At 37.9% G+C, this 12,908-nt stretch overlaps 1 protein-coding gene across 7 annotated transcripts in view; it reads right to left on the bottom strand.

The window, feature by feature from the left end:
* Positions 1-12,908, bottom strand: part of NFIB (nuclear factor I B) — a gene marked incomplete at its 5' end in the record, with an annotated part of 236,521 nt that overhangs the window by 33,783 nt on the left and 189,830 nt on the right. For all 7 annotated transcript variants that reach the window (XM_079548796.1, XM_079548797.1, XM_079548800.1 and 4 more), the window contains 2 exons: positions 45-229; positions 2,680-2,811. In XM_079548796.1, coding sequence (XP_079404922.1) covers positions 45-229; positions 2,680-2,811 — 317 coding nt within the window. The remainder of the gene's footprint in view (positions 1-44; positions 230-2,679; positions 2,812-12,908) is intronic.

The following is a 12,908-nucleotide window of genomic DNA, read 5'->3' as shown; positions in this document are numbered from 1 at the left end:
CCTCACTGGATTGCTTTTGGAGGGTTCGCATGGTTTTACAGTACCTGGCTAGTCTGCGGACTGGACGGGTCGTAAGAAGGTACATAATTCTTCAGAGTATCCTGAGGATTCAGGTGGGGAGGATATCTGATCGTTGGATGAGAGAAGTAACTAGACGGGGCAGGAGGGAGAATAGCTTGTGCTGGAAATGGCAATGGTGAAGGTGAAGGTGGAGTTCTAGTTGAGATGACTGGAGAAGATAAAATAAAATTAAAATTAATTTGCATGTTGTTTCTTCTAAAATTCTTCATCTCTGTGTTACAACAAGAAAAATAAGAAGTCAGTTATAAACCTGCACATTGTATTCTTGTTTCATGGTATTCTTACAGAAGTCTTTCGTGTCCTTCCTTCACACCATCCCAGGCAATGGAAAGCACTTCTCTTTTGAATTCATAAATAGAATAACTTGTTTTGATTTTGTGGGTTATGCCTTCTTTTTTTTTTAATTATTTTTCTTCAGGCAGTAATTATTCTTTACCATAAAACACTTCAATATAAAATTTTCCAATTTGTAGCCTAAATAAACAGAATAAATATTTTACTAAATAGATAAAACCTACACTTTCATTCACATCATTTCAACAGATGAGAACACAGCCACCATGTCTTAAGAAAACAGTGATTCATCACTGTATCGCACTCTACCTGCTTCATGTGGGGATGGGTAATAACTATTCAGTAATAAAGCCATGAATAATTAGCTGACCTTTTTGAAAATGCTAATGAACATTCAACTTCAGGGCCTGGGAAACCAGTCCATCCTATAAAAATATCTCTGGCAAAAAAAAAAAAAAAAAAAAAAGGGTTCTACACTGTACATGTTTTGCTTTACATTCCCTTTCTTCCCAGCCCTTACAAACACATACTTCTCTATCTATAGACTGTATGTCACGTCTAAACAACCAGCAGTGTTTTCATAGTGAAAGGAATGTACAGTATGTCCTGCCATGCCTGCCTCATCCGGCTGGAAGTGGAGAGCGTTCCTCTCCCGGGCTGCACAGACACTCGCCTTGCCCCTTGCTACACAGCTGGTGGGCACCTATATGTGGCTTGTTTAAAGGAGGTGCTGACTTCAGTGAAAGTAAAGAAAAGACAGTGCTGAGCTCATTTTCCTTAATGGGACGGTGCAAAATCTGATCTGTGTAAGCACGGTATTTTGCAAACTGTTCACGACTATCATCACATCACATTTCTGTACTATATCAGCACAAGCACAACAACAGTGCTCTACTGGGCTATCTGCGATGTCTTTGTTTTTTTCCAGCTTAATTTTGAAGTGGATTTCTATTTTTGAGCTGAGACCAAATGGAAGTTTGCCCTTGCTAGAAATGTTCCAAAATTGCTGTACTTTGTAATCAAAACCTTGCAAATCCCCAAAACATTGCTTACTGACAAAAAAGAATATGCTGTACAGATAGCAATCAGATCTCCCAGTGAGTAAATAGCTGAACTATGGAATTAGGTTACAATTATATCTTGCTATTCAAACACATACACCTAAAAATTATACACTAAAAGCAAATGTGTCAACACATAAGAGTGGGGTCAAAAATATTTATAGAAACTTCTGAGAATGATTTCTTTTAATCACTGCTCCACCAATTCAGTTAACTTATAAAACATTATTTACTGCTCTGTCATGGGAACTCTGCAAAACAAACTCAAGTGAGTAGGAAAACATCCATTCCATCTCCATTGTGACTGAGTACGGTGGAAATCCACAAAGACCAGAATGAGTTCAGGCTTCCTTTCACAATACAGTAAGAAGATGTTAAGGGGAATGTAGTTCTTGCATGTAAGATGAAGGATAAAACCTCCACATCATAGGGAAATCACAAAAGAGAAACTTCTCAAAGTAGAACTGCATGTTAAAAAAAAGGGTGTGCTCAGATTTGCTTCACTCTTCAAAACATCCAGCTTTGCTCAAGAAATTAAACCCTTTCTATGCAGTGTATAAGGAGAGGTGATGAGTCACTGAGGGAAGACTTCTGTGTACTGTGTTCTCATCTGGAGAATCAGAGTAACTCTCAGCTCTCAACTTAAATAGACCCTGGTGATGGAATTTCCCTGTCTTTCCTATTAGGACCACAATATAACATACAATCCCCTTACAGTTCCTTCACACTTCAAATGAAGTTCTAGTGCGGATTTACTATGGAACTCAAAAAAAAAAAAAAAAAAAAAAAAAGCTGATAATCATTTATCACAGAGAATTCAAAAGAAGCATGGCAGTTATTTCATGTAATGAACATAATGGTGAATTCTCTTTTGTATGCAATCCTAACTATTCTGGTATCTAAATGCAATACACTCACAGAAATAATAATAATAATAATTACAATAATAATAATAATAATAATGATAAAAGTAGAAGGAGGAAAAACAGAGAGAATTTTTCCTCTGTCACTTTCTTTATTCAATTTAGAGCTAATCCTAAATTCTTTCCATACTACCTGAACTACCGCAAGTCTCTGCAAGGTTACCACAACCTCTGCAACATACTCAGTTCTGTTCCTGTCCCCACAGTAATATAAATGGCATTAGGTGTCTACATAATTCTGTAAAATGCATCATTATCACAAAGTAGGAAAGATCAGAAGACAAATAGGGAGGAATTTCTTCCACCTCTGTAGTCCTCACCACTCTGTGCAACTCCTGGGATTCCTGGGTGGTGATGCTGGGGAAAAGTGCTCAGTCTTGGTGAAGAATCCTGGGGAGAAGTAGGACTAAACAAAGGCTTTTCAGGTTTCTTCATTGTAGGAGAAGACATATCTGCAATAAGAAGATAAAGTAAAATTAATTAGAGCAATGACATTAGCTTAAAAGTAAAATTAATCAGAGCAATGACATTAGCTTAAAAGTCCATCACAGGGCACATGATTTTGTAAACTGTAAATGTTTATTTTTGCAGTTCTTGCACAAATATTGTTTGGTGACCCAACTCCCCTATGAGCAATAAACTAATTTTAAACTATCACTTTCCAACTTGAGAATGAATAATAATCCACTGGCTAGTCTTTGTCCTCCAAAACAGAAACTACATTCCTTTCATACCAGAGAAGCCAAACAGCAAAGAAATGCGTGTCTTCAGAACCTCCCTAGATACTTCTCAGCTCCCCACAACATCACCAAATCATCTCCTCCTTCAACAGCCACATAATAGTTATTGCATTTTTTAATGGAACACCTACACTCAGGTGTGTAGGGTAACTGCCATGTACATGCCATTTTATGGTATTTATTATTTTGTTATTTCAAAACCCTTACCTTACCCTTTTCAAAACCATACTGAAACAATGTAACCTTCCTAAGAATAAAGGATGCTTTAACTCTTCTCCTTCATATTTTCCATGTGTAGGGCCTTCCCACCTCTTCCTCTCAGTTTCCGTATCAACAGGACTTGCTACATGAAGGTTGTTGGCTGCAGTAGCAGGGAAAAGCAAATGATTTCTACCATACAGGGTTGCTGATGTTGCCTCAAGCAAAAACACCGAATTCTTTCCAAAAGTTTAAATTAATTAATTGCGCTTCGAATCAAATTAAATTATTTCGAAGTTAATTTTAATATTTTTATAGGACACACATCAGCATTGTAAGTGTGTTCCATTTCAAATCAACGGGAATAACTCATATTTAAAGTGAAGCTCATTTCTTAAGTACTTTACTGGATTGAGGTCATGATGCAGCTGACTTTCCTACATGGACCGTGTTCATCCCTAAAGTGATTTTGGCACTTCTAATATTAGTGCACTGTACTGTGCTATTCTGAGGAACACAAAATCTTCTTGGAAGATCTCTGTAAGTGGGAACGCCCTACTGAGACCAAATCAGACCAAAACTTTCTGAACTGACTGGAGTTTAAGTGAGAGGTTTGGCCCTGAAAGCCTTTCTCTTAGACTGAGACTGTGCTGCCCATCTGCCCTGCAAGCATGGCTGAACTCGACAGAGGCACTGCTGCCAGGCAGGGCAGATACTACAAGTGCTCCTCCACCACCCCCGCAACACCTCTTCTGCCCTTTGCCCATAGCTGGCGCATCTGTTGATGTCCCAGACACCTTACCAATTTACCCCTTCAGAAAGGCTGCTGAGAAAGGATTTTGTTCAGGGAAGTGTTCAACAGGAGCGAGGAATTGCTTTACAACAAAGCAATTCAGCTCTCTTTCCATTTTAACAGATATGACAAAGGCTGCCGTATGTTTTTTATTATACTGATCTGTTGCAACTTTCTGTTGTTATCAAAAATGCTGAGTGCTAACAGAGGCACCTCCAGCTGTCTGATAAAAATTTTGTGAATAAATTATTGTTGAGAAAGAAAATGGAAGAATATTTTTGTTTCTTTGAATCCATCAGCAGCCAGCAAAGATCATAACTTCCAAATGGTTGCAGTTTGGATGAATATTTATTCCACTAAGCTAGAAAATCCTTTCTAAAGCTGAAAGACAATTTTCTTAAACTAATTTTTGCATAAGCAGCCAACACAACAAAAAAGCACATTAATTCTGGAATTAATTTGAAACATTTCACTATGTTTTTATTTTTTGCTTGAATGACAGCCCTAGCTTCTTAATATAAGCTCCTAGCTCCACACCTTTGCAACAGAAGTGAGGTTTTATAAGAGTCATGATACAGAATCAACCAAATATTCTGCACTCTGGTTCATGGTATGAACACTCTGCCACTGCAGAAACACTGCAAAGTCTGAGAAAAAGAGAAGTGTTTCTAACACCTTTTGGGCTTTCTGTTCAACAGTTGTTACAGAAGGTATTGGTAATCACGTATCTTTCTGGTTAAACCACATATAGTCCATTGCAAATAAAAGAATGTACAAAAAAGTTGGATTTTTCTTCAAATTAAAAGTACTGCAGTTGAATTTCCCAAAGGAAGAAAAAAAATATGTGTTGGAAGTGGAAAATCTCTTCCTTATGTGAAGCCCATATTCAGCAAAAGAATTCATGAAAGAAGGAGCTGCCTAGCTCCTGAAGTTCTGCACATGTCAGCATCTCTGATTGCTGGAATGCAGCAGAGATTTAATTTGGTGTGTGGCTGTTACTTCATTAAACAAGCAAAAGTTGTTGTGTTTTTCGAAACCAAAATATTTTAGTTTCTCAGAAGAAGAATGCTACATGAAGTGCAACGTAATTAGAATATCCATTAACCCCCCAGAGGCATCACTAATGTGAAAAGAATATTCTGAAAAGGAAATTGGTGACTAAGATAAAGCTAGCAGTTCCTTTAAAAACATGTCATTTTCTTCTGCTCCTATTTGTGGGGAAGAGAATTGTAGTCAGCACACAGAAGACAGACAGAGTAAACTGCAAAGCAAATGCAATGAAATTCTCATGCAGAAGACTATTTCCTCACTAAGGTGAACGCCACTGGTAGTCATTAGCAGAAAAGTCAGCACTGCCAAAAAAATACTCATGAGCAGCCAAAACAGGGACTTCAAATACACTGTGTGGCACACCATCACAAAGTACCTTCAGAAGTCTCGTACACAGCAGAAGCAACTGCAGAGAATAATGGCTAGAGCACATGTGGCAGCCTTGCCATTAAAATCATGCACTTGGCATTGGAATGGCAATGTGATTCGGAAAGCCGCTTCCCTGGCATCCTGCATACACTGACATCTTAATGCAGCGTTCATGGACCTCTCACTGCCAAGGAATTGATGAAGCTGACAAGGGAGTTGGAACAATAACCGTCTATGTAAGGAAAAAGCTTCAGCCACGTCCTCCTTGAGCAGGTGAGGAGGCTCATAGCTGTTATAAGGAAGGACACTGCTTACAGTTCTCTGAAGAGTAACCAGTCACAAAAATGAAGAGAGGCTGAAAAAGGGCAAAACAGTTGTTCACTGTCTTTAGTTTTGCAGTGTCTTAAATAAAGAGAGTGAGTAAAGCAACAAAGAGACTCAACGTGATTCTTCCAGTAACTTCTACACAGTGGAAAACACACATTTTTCTCATTTTGAAACATATTTGATTTTTTTTCACGTCATGAGATGTAGTCTAGTTGCCACACACAGCTTAGTTACATACTGATAACTGCATAATGAGTGACCAGCAGAGGTCACAGGAATAGGTTGCTTGGTCTTAAGTCTGTGTCAGAGTTTCAGGAATGAAATTCCAATCCTTATTACATGAGGAATGAAAATAAAACAGTTTCCAGTATGATTTATTTTTAGACTTCTGGAAAAATGCTAAGTATATATGAAGAGCAGAAAGATGCCAAAAACACTTGGACAAAATTATCAAAAGGTCAACATTAATCAGAACACACTGTGTCCTGTCCTGCCTCAAACTTTCTTCAAATGTGAAAAATGGATATTTTTTTTTAAGTCTCAGTCCTATTCCCAATCTTTCTTGCTTGTACTCCCATACTACTGTGATGATGAAGTAATTATGCACCCAAACAGGGGCATGTTATAATTTTTAACACATCACATCAAAGAAGAAAGGGATTAATCAAATAGAAAAGACTTGGATCTCATCTCCCAGCCAGGTGAATCTGTCTACATAGGAAGGCAGCAGAACTGTGCTATGAACACAGCGTGTGCAGCCTGCTCATCAGCAGCTTGCACAAATGGTGTTCCAGATGTATATCTGTTGAAGACAGCCCAAGGCAACAATTTTGATCAATTTTAATGTGATAAAGCGCTGCAGAGAAAGACTGTGTAGAAACGTGTTTACGTCAGCCTTTAATTAAAGTGTTGTTCACTTCCAAAGAACCTTAGGAAACACTAATGAAACATGAATTTTGACAATTTCCTCATCAAAGCAAAGATCTTTTTCCCCAGTCTGAAGCAGCTTGCGATTCAAGCATCTCCCTGGATGAGTGTCACACTGACACACCGGTCTTCAAGCCACCTGTTCCAAGAGCTTGACTGGAAGCAGGCAGAGATCTGGAGCACATCTGAACATCCACCAGCCTGTTTCTCAGTACCTGATCTGCTCTCTTGTACAGTACCACAACAGCACAGGAGACATGCTCAAAATCAGAGTAGGAAGAAGTCAAAAGCAAATATTAAATTTATTTTAATCCAATTTATTCTTTATCTCTACTCATTAATATCTTTTGTACTGCTTAATTTCACTGGTCTTCCCTTACACGAAACAATTCTGCAGACAGCAATCTGTTAAGATTCATTTACAGCTCATTAGTGCTGCATCGCCTCCAGAGAAATCAAGATAAAGCCATGTTCAACTTACTGGTTTTTAGAGCTGTAGGGAAAGTGGGAAAGACATGAAGTCCGTAGCATCAGCAGCAGTCTATTAGAATCATCCCCTCAAGCTACAGCTTTAAATGAACTGATCACTTCCCAGAGGCTGTACCTGATCTTATTTCTGTTGCCAGAAAACATTATATACAGGGGGGCCTCACTCCACTGCCTTTACCACATGTTGTAGGTACACTTGTGTGAAGCACATGTGGAAACTGAGGAAGATTTTGAATTCACAGCAGATAGCTGTGATACTGTGAGGAATCAAGGCAAATCCCAATGTGCTCAGGAGAACTTGCTTTGTTTTACAGCATTGCATGTGAAGAACAAGCACAGCCAACTTCATAAAAGCATTGCAGCATTCAGATGTGCTCAGGGGAGGGGAGGGGAGGGGAGGGGAGGGGAGGGGAGGGGAGGGGAGGGGAGGGGAGGGGAGGGAAGGGAAGGGAAGGGAAGGGAAGGGAAGGGAAGGGAAGGGAAGGGAAGGGAAGGGAAGGGAAGGGAAGGGAAGGGAAGGGAAGGGAAGGGAAGGGAAGGGAAGGGAAGGGAAGGGAAGGGAAGGGAAGGGAAGGGAAGGGAAGGGAAGGGAAGGGAAGGGAAGGGAAGGGAAGGGAAGGGAAGGGAAGGGAAGGGAAGGGAAGGGAAGGGAAGGGAAGGGAAGGGAAGGGAAGGGAAGGGAAGGGAAGGGAAGGGAAGGGAAGGGAAGGGAAGGGAAGGGAAGGCAAGGCAAGGCAAGGCAAGGCAAGGCAAGGCAAGGCAAGGCAAGGCAAGGCAAGGCAAGGCAAGGAACTGTGGTATGAGTAAATAGCAGAGAAAGACCTAATTATTTGGATGTTGGAAGTGCTTGATATGGTGATTGTATTCCTGCTCAGCATTATGCAGAGATTAGGCTTAGTGTCTGGGTCTCCTGTTGTTGAAATATCTTACTTATCATTAGCTTATTAGTGTCTCATTCTACTTCACTGTAAGTTTTATCTTGGAACAGAAAGAAGCTTTCCTAATGATTTATTGTCATGAAAATAAAATGAAAGGAAAATCAGTTTTGATAATCATTGTTTTCATGAGAGGAAAATCGACCAAAAAAACATCAAGACCAGTTCTGTCTGATGACTCTCTCAGTAACATATAGCAACTCCCAGTGTGAAGACGCATGTGTTTTCTCTTCTAAAAGAAGCAGTGTGCTCTTACATGCAGGCGCATGGACATATTGCTTAGCAGCTCCGAGTGTTCTGAATGTGAGGAACAGTCAGGGTGAAGGTATAAAGAGAGATGCTCGCTTCAAATTTAAAAGCTTGACTTCCATTATATTTTTGCTTCTACATCAAGTAAAGGAAAGCAGTTTATGTCTGAAAATTTTATACTACTGAAATAGAACACTTCAGTGTATAAACACTTGATAATCTTCTATCTTCAGATCTGTCTATTTAGCTCCAGTGTTATTTTTACAGGCACACCTCCAAAGTTGAAGAAACCAGTCTATCAGACTGTGATACTAGCTATCCTGTCAGCAACCATGCCCAAGGCTAATATAACACTTTGTTGTGCTGTTTTGCCATTTCACAGCAGCAAAACAATTTATTTGTACTATATCTTCTTATCGGCAGTGAAAAACTGGAGGAACTAGACTGGAATTTCTTCCACTGCTATATTCAGTACTGCAATCTGGTGAGAAAAACACTAAATAATATTCCAGTTTACAAAAGCTATAGAAAAGCAAGGAAAAAAAAATCTAGTGGCAGTTTTCTGTGTTCATTCTATATTTATCCTTTTTGCATTTCTCAAAAAGCATTTTTATACCTAAGTGAAAAAACTGACGAGTGAACTTTCAACTAACTGAAATACCATGAGATGCAGAAACTCTTCAGATAGAATTCCAGCATCATTTTTCTCATCTTTATGTCTATGCAAACTTGCAGAACACTGCCAGCAGTTTCTCTGTCATTGCTCACATTCTGTGGGATATATTAAACTTAATGATATCCATTACCTAAGCAAGAAAGGGGTTGGACAGAAGGATTGTATCTACCTGCCCTTGCAAATCCTGGCATATCATGGAAAAAAATAAGATCTCCATGTCATCAAGTTCCAAAATGGTTTCTATTGCTGTGTGTGACTAACCTGATAAAAACGAATTTCTTCCCTGCCTTACAGGGTATCCTACTTTTTACAAATATAAAGCAAAACAATTCAGTACAATTCCAATTCACAGAATTTAAAAAACACTTGCAATTGAGAAGTATAACATATGCTAGTGAATGGTTGTTTAAATCAGGGTATTTTGGAAACCTGCATACGCATTTCCTAAAATGAATTTTTTCTTAATTTTATTTTTTATGAAAAGCAGTTTATGAAATAGCAAAAGAGTAAAGTTATGATGGCCAGATTAGAACATTGATCTTAAAGATAAAAACATGAGAAACCTCCATTTCCCAAAGAAATTTCAAAAAATGTTTACCTGTAGGACATACGGACTTAATCCTATAGTTAGTGTGATAGTGTTATTTGACATGAGATTAAATGTCTTTAAATTTACATATATTCCCACTAAAATTAGGCTGAAATTATGACATGCTTCTCTGTAAGAACATTGGGCAGTAATTCTTAATTCTTACCCTTTATTAGACGGTAACAGGAAGTCTGACAGATTCATATCACTAGCTATATTCAGTATGAATAATTTCACTGTTTCTTATAGAAAACATTTTTTTTTCCATGCATTATTCTTCTGACATAGAGGTAGTCAGCCTTTTTCACCCTACATGCCACCTACTAAAAGCGTTGTGCAGTAGTGAGACCCCAAGACACAGGTCCCACTCGTGTGACTGTGAGGAGCTGGGCTGCTGCAGTTGGAGAGAGGTGATAATGTCACCAAATCTGTAGTGACCCACAGGGGCCAGTAACAGAATCCAGATTTCATATCCACAGCCCTCTTGCCTCTCTCCTCACCCAGATATCAGGGTCAGCTTATCCAACCACCTCTACACCAGTGCAGCCCATCAGATGTCATACAGGAAGTAGTCATGAGCAACTCAAAGCTCAGTGGGGTGGCTACCAGTGAAAAACGGAATAGGATTTTGGAAATAAAAAGCATAAAGCCAAAAATGCACTGCTGCTACTGAATAGAACAGAACATACTATAAAAAACAGTGTTCCAAGTACTCTGTATTGCCATAAATAACCTTTAAGTAACTAGAATGCATTTTATGTACTTCACTACTTCTTTATTTAACTTTTTCTCTGTAGAAACAGACTGGACCACTTAATCAGCTATGAATCATTGTTAAGAAGTGTAATTCCAGTACATAGCTGTGGTAAAAGAGCATTATGGGAGGCTGTGAGAAAAACTAATTAAAAAGTCAAACAAATTATACAGACTTTTACATTGTAGTCATTAATTAAATTATCCTACAGAAAGTCATCCAAAGGAAAAGAGGTAGAGCACTTTATTAATACCATCTTCTTATTACTGAGATCCAAGGAAGTTGGCCTCGAAAATGAAATCAATGCTGTAATCTTAACTGCAAAAGTCAGAAAATTATTCACAATTTCCAATTTAAGGTAAGTTGTTGATTTAGGGGCATTTAGGTTATGGCATCTCCCTTCTATGACTAATGTAGTCTATATTTGTACGTTTAGGGTGGTTTAATAGGTGTGATATATTAATGTAATTATAGATCCACTTGGGGAATGGTTTTGAACTAAGATAAAATTGTCAACTCACATATGACTACAATTGAGTTTGATACAGCCTAAATGAAAGTAGTGCAAAGAAGAAGTGAAGAACTTTTTCAAATTTATCAATGTACACAGAATAGAAAGAATCTATTGATAAAGACAAAAGGGAGTAGCGCCTAAAAAATGTACGTGTTCATTGTATTTCCATCTCGACTTTAGCACAAATGGAAAAATATTGGCAATGCAGGAACCTATCATTCACGTAGTACTGAATAGCAGTTCCTTTGGTAACTGAAAAATAGGTCAGATCATACAGAATAATACTTTATCTGCAATTTTTGATATTCAAAGTATCTGAGAAGTTTCAAAACTAATACTGAAGCTTATTATTCAGCACAAATCGAATATAGCATATATATAATAGAATATAAAACAGTATTCTAACGTCAAAGTAGGACAATTACAAGTAACATTCTGGGACAAATCTTGCTTTAAAACATGCATTTTCTCACTAATTTCAATAACTAAATAGGTGCCATGGATATATGAAAAATATCCTTATACATTTACATCTTTCACTGATATGTATGGGAGAAAAATATACTAACCCTGAGTACATTCTACTCACTAATTATTTGTTGAAAACACTGATTAATAGGTCTTATCGCATTATGTTTTTCAAAATAATAGACAGAGATCCTATAATGAGGTTTTTTATATGACTTTATTGAGTAAATAACAGCCATTTCCAGAAATGCAAAAAATCAAACTCTTTTGTAAACTTCTTATTGTGTCTCATACTGTATTTGTCTTTCTGTCCTTCTTTCTGAACACTGCAGTATTCTATAGTTATTCAGAATCTGCCCAATTAATAACCTCATCATCTGCTATTCTGAATATTTGAAGAAAATTCTGAACCAGTCAAAAATTGGTCTAAAGCTGTTATGTGAGGACTGCTCTGAAAATAATGCCTCCTGTTTTATTATGTCAGCCCACAAAATCAGGGATGGATGTTGACAGTACGACAGTAGAGATCAAACTTTCTCATCAATATTTCGTTACATTTTGTTGCCATGTGGCAGATGGCAGCAGAGAGACAGTCTGACACAATGGCATCTGACATGGACGTGTGTAAGAAAGAAAGGTGTGTCACTGGATTCTTTCATGAGTAAAAACTGGCACCTGTTGATATTTGTTGATGCCTGCTGACTGTTGATGGAGACCAAACAGTGGATGTGAGCACAGTGAGGTGATGGGTGTTGTGTTTCAGTCGTGGTGACAGCAACAGGGGGTGTCACCTCCGCTAGTGCAAGTTTTTACATGTGCAGAAAAATGCATAGTAATGTTGGTGACTATGCTCTAAAATTATGTTCTGCAGGTGAGAATTTGTTCAATCATATAGCGCTATTGCGCTCACTGTATCTATTGTAGTTTCTATGGAAATAAATAGCAGGTATTATTTTTGGAGCAACCTACAGAGAATTCTTTGGTATGGCTTTTCTCTCCTACCCAGTTATCATCTGTTATGTTGGCATCAGCGCCATGAAAGTACACAATAGCATGAGCAAGGGAGATTTGTCTGCAAGGCTACAAATTGCATTCTTCTTTCTTTTTTTTTCCTCGTAGCAGAACGAGATGTTTTTAGCGATCAATGAACAGACATTATGTCTTATTTTTAAAAAAATCGGTGGTTCTTCTACGATAGGCTTTTTTTAAATTAAGTCTACAGTGATAGATTTCTTTCTGTATTGTCAACTTTAAGTGAACTACTGGTACTTAAATTTATAAGGATGAAAATGCCCTTTTACATTTAGGGCTTAAAAAAAAAAAATAGGTGTAGAAAAATAGTTGAAGGAGTTTTTAAAAGCTACGTTGATTTAAAGGCAAAGAAAGAAAATAATCAATTAACAGGACAGCAAAAACATCATCATAGAATCATAAAATCATAAAATGGCTTAGGTTGAAGAGAGCATTAAAG

This window comes from Tetrao urogallus, assembly GCF_951394365.1.
Source record: "Tetrao urogallus genome assembly, chromosome: Z".
NCBI lineage: Eukaryota > Metazoa > Chordata > Aves > Galliformes > Phasianidae > Tetrao > Tetrao urogallus.
The sequence above is the reverse complement of the archived record's forward strand: the minus strand, read 5'-3'. Positions and strand labels throughout refer to the sequence as shown.